This window comes from Rousettus aegyptiacus, unplaced genomic scaffold (assembly GCF_014176215.1).
Source record: "Rousettus aegyptiacus isolate mRouAeg1 unplaced genomic scaffold, mRouAeg1.p scaffold_m13_p_12, whole genome shotgun sequence".
NCBI lineage: Eukaryota > Metazoa > Chordata > Mammalia > Chiroptera > Pteropodidae > Rousettus > Rousettus aegyptiacus.
Window position 1 is genome coordinate 16,723,323 of NW_023416287.1, and position 18,940 is coordinate 16,742,262.

Here is an 18,940-nt window from a genome sequence, read left to right on the forward strand (position 1 = left end):
CTAATGGCAAAAGCACACAGTCCCTCACTTCATAATGCAAATTTATTGCCCTGTGAATGGCACAGACAAGGCTAGGGTAAAGAGAGAGCCCATGACCCTGCAAAGAAGCAGTCTGTGTCTGACTATGGCACAGCCACTCTTGCCTGGGTCAAGGTACATTTAGGCACATACCACATTCCAAAGGATTGGGTTCTTCAAAGTGGCATCTCCGATGATCAAGTAAAGAGTATAGGTACCAGACGCGGAGTCAAATTCAATCTTTCTCTCGGAAGTATCCAGTTCAAACTTGTACACATTCTTGCTATCTGGCTCAGCAACAAATACCACTTCCTGGCCAGTCTTCTGGTTATGGAGTCGAACAAACGTCTGGATGGACCAATAATACAATCTTTCATCTGATAATTTCAAAACTCCCTCTGACCCAATATCAAATCAATAAGACAGCAGACTGGGAGCTCTGGGATTTGCTGGACTAGCCCAGGAGAGCAAAAGGAGTGGCCATTCCACCCTGGCTCCTAGCTCAGAGAGCAGAGATAACTTTTTACTAGTATAAGAAATTTAACTTAGGGATCTAGCTAATTCTTGACTACTTGGAGACTGAATACCCAGTTTGTGGATGATTTAAGTCCTTTGCTGTTGCTGCAATTTCTTCTTCCTGCCAGCCTTTTGGCCACTTTGCTGCCCAATTAAGTTCTTCACCAGAGGGTGAAAGGAAGGGAAATGAGGTGGAACTGTAAGAGGCCCATTTTCAATTTCCTAGTGCCTCCAGCTAAAGATTTAGTAGAGGAGGCTTGGGGATTGATAGCAAAGCGGAGTTCTAGTCAAGGAGAGCAGCCTAGTGTCTCCAAGAGAGTCCAGGCTGTGAAGACAGTTTTGGTTCCACTATTTATTAGCTGAGAAGGTTGCTTAACCTCCTTGTGCCTTTTTTGATCTTTAAGATAAAAAGAGTAACTTCTACACATAGTGTACCTGTGTGAAGATTCTCAGTAGCGTAAGCAAAACATTTATCACAGAATCTGGTATATACTTGCTCGTCAACAAACAGCAACTGATATTATTATCAATATAATGGCACCATTTTAATCCCCTTGCCTTCCCAATGGCATAAAAAACTAACATTTCTGCATATTAGAACTACAGCAAAACTTAACATCAACTTGGAGCTTTTCTTTTGTGTTTCAAAATAGAGAATTCAACAAGGCAGGCAGATTGGTTCCATACTACAGATCATAGGCACATGGATTAAATGAGCTACATGGTCATACAGCTAGCTTTGGATCCACAGGAAAAAAATGCAAATCTCATTTGTTACTCTATACCTGGGCAACAAAGAACAACCATGGAAGTATTTAGGGAAAGTGGCCCAGAGATGAGAAGCATCCCGACTATAGCAGTCTTGGCCAAGAATGGGTTTTAAGAGCCTGATGCCTGATCTTCCTCCTGTCACAGCCAAGCGCTGGCGGCAGCCTTGTTGTTCTGCAAAATGCCATCTCTACCTGGGAGGTCTCTAAGTCATGGTTTCCAAAACATAATCTTGGATGAGACAAGTGCTCAGTTAAAGTTACATTTCCTCACTAACTCTCCCCCTGCCCCAACCCTGATCTCACCAATTTAGTCTTCTAATTTCTCTTTGTACTCTTTCTTGCTTTGTGCTGTTTGGTCAGCAAATTGCATTCAGGAAGAAGCAGGGAAATGCCAAGAGGCTGAAGGTCGGTTAGCCATGGCCCTGACCAAGTGCACTGACCAAGCGCTCTGGAGCCCAGGGGTGGAGAGAAAAGAATAATAGAGAAGTGCCAGGAGGGTGGCCCTGGGGGCAGCTGCCCTAGGGTCTAGGCACAAGTGCAACATCGGCAGCTATAAGAAACAGAGAGCAAAAAAGGTTTCCAAACAAACTCACTGACCTTGGTGGTCTGTTCTTGGCATGCACACAAGTCTGCTGGCCCTCACTAAAGTATCACTACAAAACACCTAAACCAAGACCAGCAGGTCCTGTCTTTCAGCATTCAAAGTATTTATGTGAATTTTCCTTTAAAATACAACTGTGGATGGGGCAAGGCTGAGAGCAGTTACTCTCAATCAAAGGAGATGAGAGAGGTGGAGAAGGAGGTGTCTGAGAGGATAAGGGGCCATATCGGATACCGGTTTGAAAATCTTTCAAATAATAATTATTACACTATACATGGAAAACAAAAATGAAGCCTACTGCTTTCATAATACAAAGTAGGCACAAGTTAAAAAGGGCTATTCTTCTGATTCCCACAAATAGAAAATCTGCTTTGGCCAGAAGAAAAACATACTTTGGGCTAACTGCCTATGTTTTCCTTTTTTTTCGAAATTATTTTAATATATTTTTTTCGGTCAGATGGGAAAAAGCCTCAATTAAGTATTAATCTGTTTTAAATATATCTTCTCAATAGCAGCTAATCTTTTTTTAAGAGAGTATATTGCAGACTTAGGGTTACAACCGGTAACCCTGAGAGGGGGCAGAGTCACGTGGGAGAACCTGAGGAAACATATGGGATCACAGTGAAGATCTGAAAGCAGGAACTCAAAAATTCCTGTAGTCAATGTTATACGCACATCAACAACTCTAATGTACATTAATGTTTAAGGTCGAAAGAACTGTCTGGGCTTTTTCCTGACCTGGTGAGGGGTGAGTTCAGCACCGGTGTTCACATCTACCAGCTGGAAGAACAAAGCGAAGTTCTGGTGGCTGTCTGCAATGAATGTGCCCTTGGCCTTGGCTGGGTAGGTCACCCTGAAAGAGACATTTATACAGTAAATCTTCAGACAGGATCTGTACATATCCAGGAACACAGTAAAGAATACAAACTTCACTTCATTGCCTAATCCTCCCGCTCCCATTGCAACACTTTTCTGTTTGGACAGACAGAAATGGAGAACTGTCTGTGGCCTGAGGGCAAATTGGACTGATAAAGCCAGGACTGAGAAACAACAGAATAAACTTTATCAGGATCTGGGGAAAATGTTATGTGCAGATACTCCAGGCTTTCACTTCAATCAAGGTCCTAAGGATGTCAACTCAGCCAAGTTAGGCACCAGTGGGGCTCACATGTCCCCCTGCAAACACCCAGGACTGGAGAGCTGGGCTGGCGAAACCACAGGGAGAAATAAACACAGGGTCGACATCAGCAGCATATGTGAGCAGGGCTGGGAGAAGAGGGGGTAGAAAAGAAGGGTACTTAGGGTTTTTTCTTTTTTTAATGCCGTATTTTTTCCTGGACATTGTTTCAGTTTTTGTTTCTGCCTGAAATTGCATTTTAAAAAGTAATTTTCACAATAGGCAGACTAGATGAGAGAACTGCTCTTTTCACAGCTATTTTTGAGGATTTTAGGTTAAGATGGCCAAGGGATAGAATAAGCTGAATGGTTACAGAGCTCCTATCTGACTCTATTTTATACTTAGGCTCTATATTTACTTATGAGCAATACCAGCTCATCTATATAGAATATTAAACTTTGCAAAGCACTCTCACGGACATTACTTCAGTGCATTCTCAACAGTGCTCTCGTCTCCAAAGTCACTGTGAAAATATCCAAGCCAGAGGCAGGAGATCCAGACCTTTCACAACACTTAAAAGGAGTGAATGCTTCACTTATAGGCTCCGCCTAACATCCCCCATCTTCAAAATGGCCTTGAGGGTTTACTTACTTTCTTTGGCATCTATAGCCGCCCTAATTGAGTAAAGTTGCAGTATGACTATACTCAAAGGTACAGATGAGCCCCCCCAAATAAGAATCTGGGAGTGAGCTGACAAATGTGTTTCATACAGTGTTAAAGATTCTGAGTTCGGCAGAATCTTTTGCTGTGACTGATCAGTGATGCCTTCCATGGATTTGAGCAAGGGAACTGTAACCTTCAGTTCTAAGGACCTATGAAACTTCTAACTTTTTTCAGACCAACTGTGGGCCAAAGTAAATTGCCACAAGGCCACTAAAAGAAAATTCAGGACTGTGAAGATAATAAGATTACACCAGAATATAAATTAAAACACTGCTTCTTTTATTGAGAAAGTTTAAAAAAAAAAATTGTCATCTGAACTAAATATAAATAACATGCTTCGTGACATAGCTGACTGACTCGGACTTACCTCATTATGGACTGGGTAATACACAGTTGCTAAGGGACTGACCACTGGTATAGATAACCCCAAATCTGCTTGATGACAAACAGCATCCTTGGTACTGTGCCAATACAACTCTAGTCTCTTTAATTTGGAGTGCAGACTGGATCACTGTTGACACAGAAGTGACATTTGGAGGGGCTCAGCTCAAGTCCAGGCTCCCCCATGCTCAGGAGGCATCCCACCTACCGAGTGGTTTTGGGTGCAATACTCTGATCCTTATCCACAGTGGAGAGATCGACATTTGTGATGCCAACTTCAGTGGAGATCTTGACTCTGAGCTAGAGAAAAATACAGAAGAAAATCACCAAGTCAAGTGGTGAAGATGCCAAGAATTAACATGCATATTCAAATTTTCTTCTTAAAGATGAGTAAAGGCATGAAAAAATCCTAAGACAGGAGCCTTCAATGATTTTAGTAAAACTGACCCGGCCGGGAAGTATTTCTACCTTTCCCTTCCTGAGGCCTAAAAGTAACTCCTTGATTCTTATCCTCTCTTCCCTTCTTTGGCTTTGGTTGGATGGTACGTATTTTAAAAGAAAAAAGGAAAAAAAAAAAGTGAATCTTCTCATATGTCCTTTAAAATAAGGGGAAAAATCTGTAAGTAGTAACCCCCAAACAATTAACATCAACAAGTACTAAATTCTAATGATGGCTAATGTTTATTGACTGTTTACTACATGAAAGACGCCAGCTTTATAAAGATTATCTCATGTAATCACCACAATAACTTTGTAAGCTAGTGCTATTTCACATGAGGAAATTATAGCCGTGTGACTTGCTTTTTGGCCAATAAAATGAGAATAGATGTGAATAACGGCACTTCCAAGTGGAAGCTTTAAGAGTCTCTGTGATTCTCTTTTCCTTTGATAGGGACATAGAGAGAGGCTTGTTCCTTCACCCTCGGTCCTGGAGTAAGGACAACGTGAAACAGAGCTTCAGGTTGACACACTAAAGATATCTAACGTGGGCAAAAAAGAAACTCTTGTTGTTTTAAGCCGCTGAGATTTGGAGTCTATTATAGGCACAAACCAGTCCAATCTTGACTCTCGCAATGTTTGAATTCTATACATTCCTTTTCACAAAGAGGAGCTAGTCAATGCCAGTAAAGAAATTTTTTTTTAAAACTCGGTTAAAATAAGTGGAAAATTCCAAAAGAAAACATGATAAAAGTCTACTACTTATGAGAAACTTTTTATTTAAAATCTAGGTTTGAATGCACAAATTATGCAAACCCAAAGCACTTTTTATGTGCTAACATCTGTGAGATCTCCAAATATTTGATAAACTTGAATATAATACTTAAAAGAAATCTTTGCCAAATCTACTAGTTTATAGACTAAGTCAGGATCAAAGAATAAAGAGAGAGTTGAACAAAAAATTCAAAAATAACCAGCATTTTTCTAAAATGCACTATTAAGGGGTGACAACCTCAAATCAGGGGCAAATAAGAAAAATTAAAAGGGGACAAAGATAGCTATCAAATAATTCCGTTTAACACTTTCTGCCTCCATAACAACTATTTTGTGACAACAGCCTCAATTATCAGGTTGAATAGGGGTGTTCTGTTTATCTAAAAAAAAAAAAAAAAAAATTGAATGTAAAAGATTACCAGAAGCTGTAAGGATTTTATTATCTCCTACTTTTGAATACACAACCACCTACTGGCAAAATTATATTTAGTACCATCGCTTGACACTGATCTAGGCAATTGCATGCATTATGGTGGAGGGGAGGGGAACAGTCAGCCTTCAAGTTGAATAACCCCCCAAAGAGAGACCTAGGAGCCTCTAGTTTGGCTCTTTGGGCTCCCAGCTGAGGCAAACAGTTTTACAACTCATACAGGGCTCAGAACCAAGAAGCAAGCTTTGCTATATGAAGCTCAATGTGGAGAGGCACACCATTTCCATCTGAAGAAAAACTGGAGTGAAAGGTTCAAGCAAAGAAGTAGCCAACAAGCTTTGATGAGGCTCCTGACTTTTAGCAAGACACCCCACTGAGATCACTTTCCATACATCCTGCTAGAACATCTGGAGCACCCAGGTGCAGGGGATATAAAGAGATGGCAAGATGTACTTCCTGTCCTAAAGGGAAGCATATCTGTGAAGCTAAATTATAAGAGACCAGGCTGCTGCTTTAATAGAGGGATGTACAAAGTGCTACAAAAGCACAAGAGGACAGACTGTGACCCAAGTCAGCCTAGGGTACCCTTGGTCGGGGAGTGGGAAATGTGTAGCAGGAAGGCTTAGGCAGTCCTCCAGTTGGGGAAGAGGTAGTTTAGTAATACTCCATGATATAAAATAAATCTGTCTTCATAGTTAATTCTGCAATCTTCATCAACATTAACCTGATTTCTCTCTTCACTTCTAGGATTCATTCTCTTAAAGACTCACTCATTTAATTTGCAAATGTGATCTGGAAATCATCGCCTCACCTAAGTGTCCATAAATAGGAGATCAGTTATATAAATTATAGTACATGCACAGTATGAATTACTATGGAACAATTAAAAAAAAAACAAGGTAAGTGTCTACAGATAGATACAGAGGTATTACCTCCTACTTTTGAAAACACAGCTGGTCAATGAGTCTAAGCAACTGGGTGAATTATGGGGGGCTGGGGGGCTGAAGGCCATTGAGTTGAATAGCCCCTCAAGGGGAAAGCTGGAAGCCTCTACTTTGTGACAAAAGCAAAGACAGCAAAGACTACAACTGTTTATAGAATGACCCACTTTGTCTAAATAAGAAAAGCTATGCATAAATTCATTGATATATGTACCCTTCTTTTTCTTAAAGTGTACAGTTAATTGTTAACGATGGATTCCCTCTGAAGAGAGGGACTGGTTGAAGGACTGAGAGAAGGCTCTTATATTTCATTATATATCTTTTTGTACCTTGAATTTTTAAAATTACACGCATATTTTAATCCTACTTTTTTAAAAAGAGGGATTATCTGAGCAATGAGATTGTGTGCCAAATACTTTCTTCTGTATAAACATTTTTGTATTAAAAACTACCACCCAATAAATGTGATTTAAAAAAAAAATTACTTGCCTTTTCAGTAGATGGATATATACAAACAGATGTTTAAACACTTGTGTAAGGCTCTTCAATGTATCCTAATTATAGTAATAAGGAAGCCATCAACTTTTGGGTTTTTACTTAAAATCCTGATTATAGACGTGCAACAATAACATGGTCGCTAAGGCCTGCTCATCAAGATTCAACTGTATGTTTATTCTAAAAACATTGTAAGAATTCCCAGACAATACAGACACATGGAATGACAAAAGGGCAAACTGCAGTGAACTGAACTCATTTTAGGTGTGCTCTCAGCCCTAAATTACAGCTTTCTTTATTGCATAGAAACACTGTAGGGCCGTTCTTAAATAGGGAACAGTTTAAAACAAGTCCTTCTGCTCCTAAAAGGTTACTACACATGAGTTTCTGTAAACATTTAAAAGAGTAGCATTTTCATGCTACTCTTTAAAGCAAATTGAGAAATAAAAATCATCGTAACTTTTTTCAAAGCCCTGTTGTAAGTTCAGAGTAGGATACCTGTTGGTTAACTGCTTCTTCCTTTAAATTAACACTGCGGGAATCGTTTTTATAACAGGAAGGGGCTTGTTTAGCCATTTTAAAGACAGCTAAACCTCATGCTAGTCCTTTCTTTGCCTGTGCTACATGCCACATACACCTCAAAAACTGCTTTAACACCAGGAAATGCTGAGATTAACAATCTCCCCGTTTAGCTCATTACTGTCAAAAATGATGGTGCATTAGGGGCAATTAATGCTACAGACAACTTCTAAAACCCATGCTTCCCTTGACAGCAAGTCCAATGTCAATGAGTGCTATTACAGGCCTTCCATACCAAACCACTGTTAATGCACTCTGACCAATGTCAAGCATCTCTCAGGAGAGTAAACAGGAACTGCTGACCTGCTCTGAGGCTCTAAGTGTGACTATTACTAAAATTACAAAGTAAAGTTGTGTAAGTAACAGAGGTCACAGCATGCATGCACACAAACACACGCATATAAAGCCCTAATGAAATAAAGAGGGGGAGAGGAGATTTTGTAATGTTTACTCCATCACTGAGAAGAAAAAATATGGCAATGGCCTCAATGAGGGCTTATTATCATTGCACGAAAAACAGCTATTAAGCCATTTCTACTATTTTGTATTTAATTTTCCCAACCACAGAAACACTTGGACAAACACCAGATTTGATGTTAGTACAAAAAGCCAAACTGTTACAGTAATTAAGACAGCACAGAATTGGTGTAAGATAAAAATACAGATTAATGAAATAGAATTTCAAGTCAACTGATTTTTAACAAGGATGCCAAAACAAATTAACAGGGAAAACAGTCTTTTCAGCAACTGGTGCTGGGACAACGGGCTATTCACACGTGAAAGCAGGAAGTTAGACTGCTACCTGACACAATATACAAAAAGTAATACAAAACAGATGAGAAACCTAAATGTAAGAGCAAAAACTATAAAATTCTTATAACATAGGAGTAAATCTTCATGACCCTGGATTAGGTAATGGTTACTTTGATTTAATACTTAAAGCACAAGCAAGGAAAAAAAAAATAAAGAAACTGGACCTAAAATCCTTCATGGTTCAAAAGAAAACAAGAAAGGGAAAAGACAACCTACAAACTGTGAGGAAATATTTGCAAATAAGTATCTCCTATGGGACTTGTACCCAGAATGTATAAAGAACTCTTATAACTCAAGAATATGAAAAGAAAAATAATTTCATTAGAAAAGAAACTAAGAGGTATACATATCAGAAAGAAACAAAAAGAAAAAAAAAACCACTTTTAATGGGAAAAGGATCTAAATAGACGTTTCTCCAAGGAAGATATACAAATGACCAGTAAGCACATGAAAAGTAGTTCAATATCATCAGCCATTAGGGGAATGCAAATCAAAGCACAATGAGATACCACTTTACATTCAGAATGGCCAGAATGAAAAAAGAAAGACATTAACAAGTGTTGGTAAGGATGTAGAGAAATTGGAACCCTCATACGTTGCTAGTGGGAATGTAAAATGGTGCAGCTACTTTGAAAAGCAGTTTGTCAGTTCCTCAAAAAGCTAAACACAGAGTCATCACACAACCCAGCAATTTCATTCCTAGGCATATACCTAAAAGAACTGAAAACAGGTGTTCAAACAAAAACATATACATGAATGTTCATAATAGCATTATTTATAATAATGTGAAAATACCCCAAATGTCCATCAACTGATGAATGGATAAATAAAATGTGGTATATCCATGCAATGGAATATAATTCGGCCATAAAAAGGAAGAAAGGGCTGATATATGCTATAACGTAAACCTTAAAAATATTATGCTAAGTAAAAGAGGCTGGACACAAAAGGCTACATATTGTATGATTCCATTTATATGAAATGTCCCAAACAGGCAAACCATGGAGACCAAAAGTAGATTAGCAGTTGCCCAGAATGGGAGGAAGATATATTCCTATAGAATAAGGAGTGTCTACTAGCAGACTTGGGATTGCTTTCTGTGGTGATTAAAACGTTCTGGCATAAAACAGTGGTGATGGTTGCACAACTCAGTAAATATAGTACAGATGCTGAATTGTGTATTTTTAATGGGTAAATATTATGGTATGTAAATTATATCCTCAATATAAGCTATTTAAAAAAAGCCACTCTACTTTGTGTTGAGTAAAAGGCTTACCCCGATGATCAATTACCATAGTCATTGTAAGGGAATGTAAGAAAACATCTTTAGTTCACTCTATCCTTTTCTTCTTCTAAGTGGTCTGAGATGGAAACTAAGCACTGAAAAGATAAATTTGCTCTCCACTTGCAGGGAGTTTCCAGTCCAATGAAAGAGTAACACATATGAGCAAAGCAACAGTAACACAATGCAATAAAAACAATCATAGACAGGGTGTAAAATACTGTGTCAACAAAAATAAACTTTAAGTGGATTGAAGCCCTAAATATAAGCTGAAAAAAAAATTATTAGTGAAAAAAAATGATTAGAAGAAAATATTGAAGCATATCTTTTTAACCTCAGAGCGGCATAGGACTTTAAAAAGAAGGCATACAAAAAAAGAAATAAAAAGACACGAAAAGCACAAATAAGTTAGGAAAAAAGACTTTGAAATTAGGCTTCGTTGACATTAACTTTTATGCATTAAAACATGCCATAAAGCAACAGCGGGAGATCTGATGCTTATAAATAAGGATTAATATCCAGAATGTAGTATCATATATTACCAATAAAATGTCAATAATGAAAAGACTAATAAATCAAAAGAAAAACAGATAATGAAAACTGAAATGTCAAACAACAGGGAAATGAATTCATAAAATATGATTTATTCATAAAAGACAATTACTTTTATAATTATCCACATTTTTGCATACAGCTCTAGTTCTACATGTACAAATATGGCTAACAGTCAATTAATACTGAGTGAAAACAAGCAAAGTGCAAAAGGATATATACAGAATAACATAATAAATTTTGAGATATGGAAATTAATGCACAACATATTGTTTAAAAGTACATACATGTATAACAGAAATAAAAAAATTGCCATTGGAACAATAAACCCCAAATCTGGGGAAAGAGAAAAGAAAAAGTGTTTAAGAAATATGAAGAGCTTAAATTCAATCCACAGGAATTTTATTTCTTATCAAAAAAAAAAAAAAAGGAAATACAGCAAAACATTAGGGTTTGAAAGAAATAAGTGGCAGGTAGGTACATGAGGATTCATTATATTATTGTCTGTTCTTTTCCATGTATTTGAAATAGTCCATACTAAAAAATAAAATAAAGTTCTATGGAAGCACAGATGAAGGAGCAACACTTGAACTAGAACTTACAGGATGAGTACATCAGCATTATGAACAAGGGAGGGGAAGAGCATCTAGTTAAGGAAACAGGAGAAGCTCAAAGGCATGGATGGCCATGTAAAGTATATCTGAGGACCAGTATGCAGTCAAGAGCAGCTGGAGCTGAAGGGATGGGGATGCACCCACACTGAACATGTGCATAGGCCATGTGAAGGACCTTCTAAGCCATGCTGAGGAGTCTAGACCTCATTCGCAGGCAACAGGGAACCAAAAAAATATTTAAGCAGAGGGACAATGTGATTTTACCATTCTAATGATGCTTATGGGAAATTAAATGAAAGGGGCAGAGATTGAAGACAGTGAAACTAGTTACAAACTACCTTATCAGTCTAGACAGAATATATACCCAAGTAAGAACACTGGAACTGAAGAACAAAGGGCTCATGCAAAAGACATTCAAAAGTGGAATCAACAGGACCTGGGACTGACCAAAAGTCAGAAGTGATAAAAATGGAAGAGGTTAAGAACAACTGTGACATATGGGTATGGCCCTTAAACTGGATATGTTGTTAACAGGATTGCAAAGGTAGAAAAAAGAAGACAGTTCAGGCAGGAAAAAAAAAAGTTTGCCCTTAAATGTGTTCAGTTGCAAATAAGGCCCCCTAAGGAAGGAAACTAAAGTCAAAAGAATCTAGATTTTAAAGGTTAAAGGTACATACTACAATAGTTTCTATACAGATTCTGTGTTAGTGAATGGGCTAGGATCAGATGTGTCATGCCCAAAAAGGTCAGACATGAGGTAGAGAAAAGGCAGAAAGGCTAGAGTCCCAGAAAATATCTTCCTTTCTGCCAAACTTAAAATATAAGTGTGTACTCTACCTATGTTAAGTAATGCTCTACTTTTGAAAAGGTCAAACTTTCCAGCTGCCTTGTCTTTTCATTAAAAAAAAAATGACTGTCACAGAAGCCAACCTGAGGAGCTCTCCAAAGGCCAAATCTGGAATAATATGAGCAACAAAATAAATGATGATTGCAATAGATCATAATCTACAGAGTAAAATAAATATCCACAGTGTAAAGTGTTGAAAATAAATAAAAAAGTGAGGGAACCGCTTTTTCTAACAGTAGAATTCCTATTAGTAAATGTAGAAGGAATAAAAAAGAGAAAACCATCTCTTGGCAAATACCATATTAATAACTGTTGCAGGCAAGATCATCAGGATCTTTGCAGAGTCTCAAAGTATCACTTCATCAGATACTTAATTACAAAGCAGAAAAATAGCAACTTTACCATGGAGAAACCCAGCAGACACCACCTTAACCAAGTGATTAAGGTGAACATTATCAGCAATGAGACACAGCGACATCACGTACTTCCAAACAGGAAGCACTGACAAGGGCAGAGTGTCACTTCTGCAGTACTCTTGCAAAAAATGCATAACTTGAGGAAACTTCAGACAAACTCAAAGTGAGGGACATTCAAGTAGCCAGTACTCTTCAAAAGTGTCCAGGTCATGAAAGACAAACTATCTTAAATTTGGAGAAAGCTAAAGGGACATGACAACTAAAGGACTATGTGATCCCATGTGATCCCAGGCTGGATCCTGGACCAGATGGAGAAGGGACATTATTAAGATAACTAGTGGAATTTGAATTGAAGTCTATGGACTAGTTAACAGTACTATATCAACATTAATTATATAATACATATTAGTTATATAATACATATTAATTATCATTTGGGGAAGCTGGGTAAAGTATATATGGGAATTCTTCATACTATTTTTACAACTTAAGATTGTAATTATTTCAAAATAAAATTTTTTAAATTAAAAAGTAGGTAGAAAATGACATTTGATAGTGAAGAAAAGGGGTGTCACAAACAGTATATATTTAATTATTCAGGAAAGGCACAGTACTACTCCAAGTTCTCCTGACCCAACAGAGTATATGACAATGTAGTCAAGCAGATGCAGCAAAGACACAGTGGCAGAAACATTGGGAAATGAGAGCTGAAAGGAGAAAGTATTATTATAAAAAGGCCAGCTGCTGCAGCTGCACACGGTTCTGTAGCCTTAGGCTAGCTCTCTCATCACTAGGCACACTAACTAAACTGGTACTGTACAGGGGATCTGCCCAAGCACAGGCTGGATGACCTTGAACAAGTTATTCTAACCCTTTGAGCAGCATCTATAAAATGAAGATGACTCCACCCATCTCCTGGGGTTGTTGTAAGAATAAAATAACGTATGCAAAAGCACATAGAATTGTGCTTCTCATGTCATAGACATTCAATAAAGCATTCATACTCACGGTCCTAATTCAGAATAAGAAAAGGTTAAACCATATCCCATAGTTTAAGAAACTAGGAAAATGTGTAATTCATCTTAAACGTCTATCTAAAAAGGTTAAAATGAAAGCCACAGTGCCTAAAGGGGTAAACTTCAATTAGCTGAGAAAACCACTAATGTGAAATATCTCATTCCCACAAAGCATCAGATAAATGAGGCATAACTTTCCATTTTTAAAACTATTTGGATCTTCAACACAACTAGAGTCAGTTAAACATCTGAAACACAGTTCATTATGAAAGATTATCAATTTTCTTTTGCACTTTACCCAGAGACCCTTTCTACAATGCTCACTTGATGTTTTTCATTGCCTAATTAGCATTAAGCCCTTTTCTAAACCTATCAAGGCCCACCACACAAAACATTTTGAGAATATTTAAGAATGCCTCAGTGGAATTATGGGTGATTTTTATTTTTTCTACTTCCTCAATTTTATGTAAAATAGTAATATTAAATTATAATAGTAAATGAATAATTTATAAATGAAAGAAAACTTGCTACAATCAAATTCTTGGCTAAGTCTGTCAGACAGTATTTTTCGAAACAATCTATCTTTTAACATAGTCACGTTAATTCGATGGTAGAGTGAAGCTGATGTACCCATTAATTAATGCCGTATACCTATTCGGTCATTTCCTTGAATATATTAACATGGCAACAGGGATGACAAGACAAGCACTTACCTCTACACTGTTTGCAATATACCGGTTGTCACCCTCAACTTTGACAGAGAAGTCATAGTAACCACTGGAAAACTTGACATTCATGAAGTTCAGTTCAAAAATATCCCTGTTAAAAATGAGTAGGATTAGCAAGCACTCACATGAGAAAGTCATGGATACAACAAATGGGCTGCAGAGGAGGCATTCCTTGAGGTAGTTCAGGCATACGCCACTTCTTCACTTTTGCTTATAATGTGGAAAAAACTTCAAAATCATCTAAAATGACCTTTTCGAGTCTACAGTCTTCTTTTCCTTTGTTTCCCCCACGGCTCCTAAAATCCCACCTTGTTGTAGCTTTCTGCATTAAATGTAAAACAGGTGAGTCTACAGGATGGTCCCAATTACGTAAAAAAAAAAAAAAAAAAAAAAAGTGAATTCTTTAACTACATGGCTGAATCCCCAATGTCTTTTATCATTCCACCGATCGCTCTTAAGAATGATTTTGCTTTCTCATTTCACATATTGCCTATATCTTTATAACTGTCTAAGAAATGCATTTTCTAAAACTCAAAGTTCCCGATCTCATTAACTTACTAATTTAACATTTAACAAAGCTTCACATAAAATTGACCTTTAATTTTAAAAAGATTTACATAACGATAATATGCAGCCATTAAAAATAAGATTGTAGAATATTTAATCCAATAGGGGAAATGTTCATGACACATTGTTATAGATAAAGCATAATCCTAATTCAATTTTTAAAATATATTTATATGCATAGAAAAAAGCTGACAAAGAACAGATAGCAAAATGTTAATCAGCGGTTATCTCTGAGTGGCAGAATTATGGGTGATTTATATTTTCTTTTTTGTGCTTTTCTGCATTTTTCCTACAATATACAGGTATGACCCATCAGTAAAAAACAATAAATATTAAATTTAAAAGTGGTTACTTATATAACAACGACAAGCCAGAGACAACTATAGGATTTTGATACCAGTAGTTCAAATTTACCTAATGAAATTTAGATAAATATGGTTTTATGATCTTGGTAATAGCCACATTAATCTGGGTTACACTGGCTGTAAGCTAACTTTCCAAGACAAGTATATTGATGCTTGGTAAAAATATGCTCAGGACTTACCCTACAGGGGTGAAAGAGGTCTTCTGGAGGACTGTGGCTTTGGAAGCAACAGATTTAGCATGTTCTAGTTTAACAGTGGCTTGAGTCAGAGGCTGGGACAGAACATTGGTGACCTGCAACTGGAAATAAATTTTAAAATTATCTGTAGCAACAAGGGCTGAGGGAGAACAGAATTTTGTTCTGGGGTGCTTTATCCATAGGTAGTGAGCTCTGCAGGGGAAGAAACATCTCATTTTTAGAAATCTTCACTGATCTTTGTTCTACTGCCTATCAGAGATCAAATATAGGAAAATATAATTAGATTGGGAAGGGGATAGATTATAGGATATTAGAGGTGGGAAGATCTTAAAGATGACCTTGCCCAATGATCTCATTTTTCAGATACAGAAGCTGGATCTCAGGGACAGAGAATGACTGGCCCCAGATCACACAGTTATGTTCTCTTCTTTCTGATCTCTGTTCTTTCCACCCTACTAAAGTACCTTAAAAAAATTATTAACAAGAGAAATACATCAGGAAGGTACAGGCAATGAAAAAACTGAAGAAATATGGATAACATTAATACCTATCATTTGTTGAAAATCAACTATTTGCTAGATAGATCCTTTACCTATATCCTCCCATCGATCATCTGAGATAGCATAATTTCTATTTTACAGACAAAGAAATTGAAGCCACAAGAGATTAAGGGACTGCCAAAGGCTACATGGCCAGTTAAGTTGCTGGTGTAGGACTCAAACCCCAGCCTGTCTAGTGTCAAAGCCAATATTTTTTCTACTTTGCCTCTCTCATCATCCCGACTCATGATGAATTATGTAATTAGGTTATTTCTCATCCTAGTCTTTGCCAAGAGGATGTAAGTTGTAAGTAGGGGGAAAAGAGGCAATTCTGAAGTACAGGGGACTTTCTCAGAATATCTGTAGGGGCCACCAAATGAGAACTGATAGAACAAATGGAACTGTCTACGTGGAACCCCAAGGTTTAGATATAAAATGCTTAAAATGCTTAGCATATCAGTGGTTTCCAAATAACGGCAACAAAAGTCTCCTTTGAGATGAAACCTCTAAGCATATTCAAGAATTGTGCATTTGCTCTGTTTGAAGAATTAACACAAAAGAGAAGTCTACGCTCACTGCTGAATGACAGGAAGGGCTACGCTATGGAGAGACAGAAAGATACACTGTCAACACCAGGGAAGACGAGCCATATTTATTTTAACAACTCTCAGCATCAAAATTACCTGGGGATTTTACAAGCTGTCTTAAAATAATGTATTTAGCAAGTTTTGGTACTGAAAAATGCATTTTAGAAGACTTCTCTATACATCTGGAGTTATAAACCCAGAAATGCAATTTTCTTGCACTTAATTTATTGAAAGCTCTACTATTTAAAATTCCTTGTGGGGGGGAAGCTTTTTTTGATAGATTTGAAGGATTCTATGACTAGTTCACCCCGTGGTCATGTCCCCATTTCTAGGCTATGGAAAATGAGCCTTGCTCTACATGAATGGGTATGTCCTCATGGGGTGACAATTGGCCGTGGAGCAGTCTTTAGATTTCTGAAAACCCTACAGTGGAAACGGCAATCAGGATGGCATGTTCAGGGCATGGAGGTCGTACCCGCAGGATGACCTGATCCTGAGTGTAAGAAGGAGAGCCCTCGGACACAACCACAACTGGCACGTGGTAGCGATTCTGGGAGAGCACAGCAGCGGCAGAGGCCACACTGAAGGCTTCTGAGAGTGAGTCAAAGTTCTTCTTGCTGAAGATCGCATTCATTAGCTGGACAACCTGATCCTGAAAGAAAAGAGAAATGTAGCTTGGGTTCCTCCTCCAACAAGAAGGTGGGGGAGCAACTCCTCCCCTCCCCACCTGGGCCAAGTCATTCCTTATCTGTTTCTAGGTGTTTGTTCATATGGAAAGTATTTCAGCCATTAATCCATGTTGGTAGAGGGGGGAAAAGCAAATATTCTTCATGTAAGTGTAAAACTTGGATTTGGTGGTTGTTTCCCCCCCCCCATCTTCTAGTACAAACTGAAATTAATGCATTGATTTGTCAACTATTTATTGAATGCTTACTATAGAAATACAAGATAATTCTAGGTAACTACTGATATGAAAGTATATTATAAAATAATTATACCAGTAACCATTTGTTCAATATACATGCCAGGCACTGTGACAGGTGTTATACATGTATTAACACAAACCTTGACAAAAATCCTTAAAAGGCTGATATTATCAATGTTTTTCAAATGAGGAAACTGAGGCTAAAGGAAGCTAAGTAACTTCTCCCAGTTATAACAGCATGACCAAAATTCACATGTAAGTCTGTTTGTCTCCAAAGTCCTTCTAAAATAAAGTTTGTTCTTTCCTGATTCCCCTCCCCATCCCAGTTAAGCTACCTTCCCTCCCAGTCCACCTCTGAGCAGTACATTGAGGCTAAATCTGTATTTACAAGACTAAACCTTATAACCAAAACTTAGATTAGAAAGAAACTAAAATAAATCTCCACTACCAATTAATGGGCTGCTTAGAGGAGAAAACTGAAAGCAATTTTTTTAAAATAGTGGAACCTAAAAGACATTATTAAAATTCTGGAGGTTGTTTGCTTAGGAAGAAACATTTTCTACTTCAATCAGTGTTGTTTTTTAAAATCTACCATCTACAAAAGTGCTCCCTTGTTCCCGACAGTGTTATTCACAGTCAATACGAAATAATTTTCTTTAATTGTACCAATTACATTTTTCCATCACTAGGCTGTTGACATGTTAAAATAGGTGACTGTTCACCAGAATGGTTGTCAAAAGCAGTGACAGCAAAATTACTCCAGCCAAGTACCTGGTTAGTAGAAACTTGGGAATAAAGCAAGAAAAAGTTTAAGTTGTATGTGAAGAACATCACCAATTTATCTACTGTGTATAAGTGTCCCTAAATAATTTGTATCCTAAGACCCACATTTCCACACTTTAACACATATGAAAAGAGAGTATATCTCTACACCTTTAACACTTAGCATGGAGGAAAAGACAACATAAGAATACCAATACATGAATAAATTATTAGATTGTATCCTTTGTAGGAAATATGAAATTAATTCGAATTACCCAAGACATAATATTTTATCGTTTACTTGAAGAAATTCAGCACAGAACTCATAATGCATAAAAGAAATAAGAAGTTCTGACTTGAAACCCAAAGCTCTCCTCTTAAAAATTAAAACAACGGCAGCTTGTATTTCAGGTCCTTTCGATCAAGGGCTGGTAACCTTCTCACAAACAAGGGGCACAAAGAGAGCCTGACTCAAAAAGACTCCCCATGCACAACACAACGAAAGGTTCTTTCAGGTTAACAAGAGCTCCTCTCGAAAAAGAAAAAGGAAAAAGGAATTAACTCTTGGTAGATGTCTGGTAGACGCACATGCCTCTCAGTGAACTGCGTCAATCGGCAAAGATTAGCTAAGATTTAGCCATTGCTGAGAATGAGTGGGGAGGGGAGCACACAGGAAATTTTGAAGTACAGGGCACTTCTTGAGAAAAATAGGATTTGCATGGGCCACCAATGTAGAAAGCATTTATGACACAAGCAGTAAGAGTATCAGGAAGAAAAGGAAGGTGAAACAAGAGTAATGCATCTGGCTTTCTTGTAACTACCTTGCGACGTGTTCATACCCCATTTAAAGCAGATGTAATAATTGTTGACATATCTATCCCACTGGCAACCAGTTTCTTGAGGAGAGGAGTACATCTTTTTCTCATTCCCAAGACACTGAGTGACTA

General features: G+C 37.6%; 1 protein-coding gene across 2 annotated transcripts in view; it reads right to left on the reverse strand.

Annotated features, from left to right (window-relative positions):
• RPN2 (ribophorin II) overlaps nucleotides 1-18,940 on the reverse strand; it is a 49,633-nt gene that overhangs the window by 10,954 nt on the left and 19,739 nt on the right. For both annotated transcript variants that reach the window (XM_016148306.2, XM_016148305.2), the window contains exons 7-12: nucleotides 16,782-16,958; nucleotides 15,163-15,281; nucleotides 14,037-14,142; nucleotides 4,335-4,426; nucleotides 2,644-2,758; nucleotides 172-366 (exon numbers count right to left, since the gene is read on the reverse strand). In XM_016148306.2, the coding sequence (XP_016003792.1) occupies nucleotides 172-366; nucleotides 2,644-2,758; nucleotides 4,335-4,426; nucleotides 14,037-14,142; nucleotides 15,163-15,281; nucleotides 16,782-16,958 (804 nt within the window). The remainder of the gene's footprint in view (nucleotides 1-171; nucleotides 367-2,643; nucleotides 2,759-4,334; nucleotides 4,427-14,036; nucleotides 14,143-15,162; nucleotides 15,282-16,781; nucleotides 16,959-18,940) is intronic.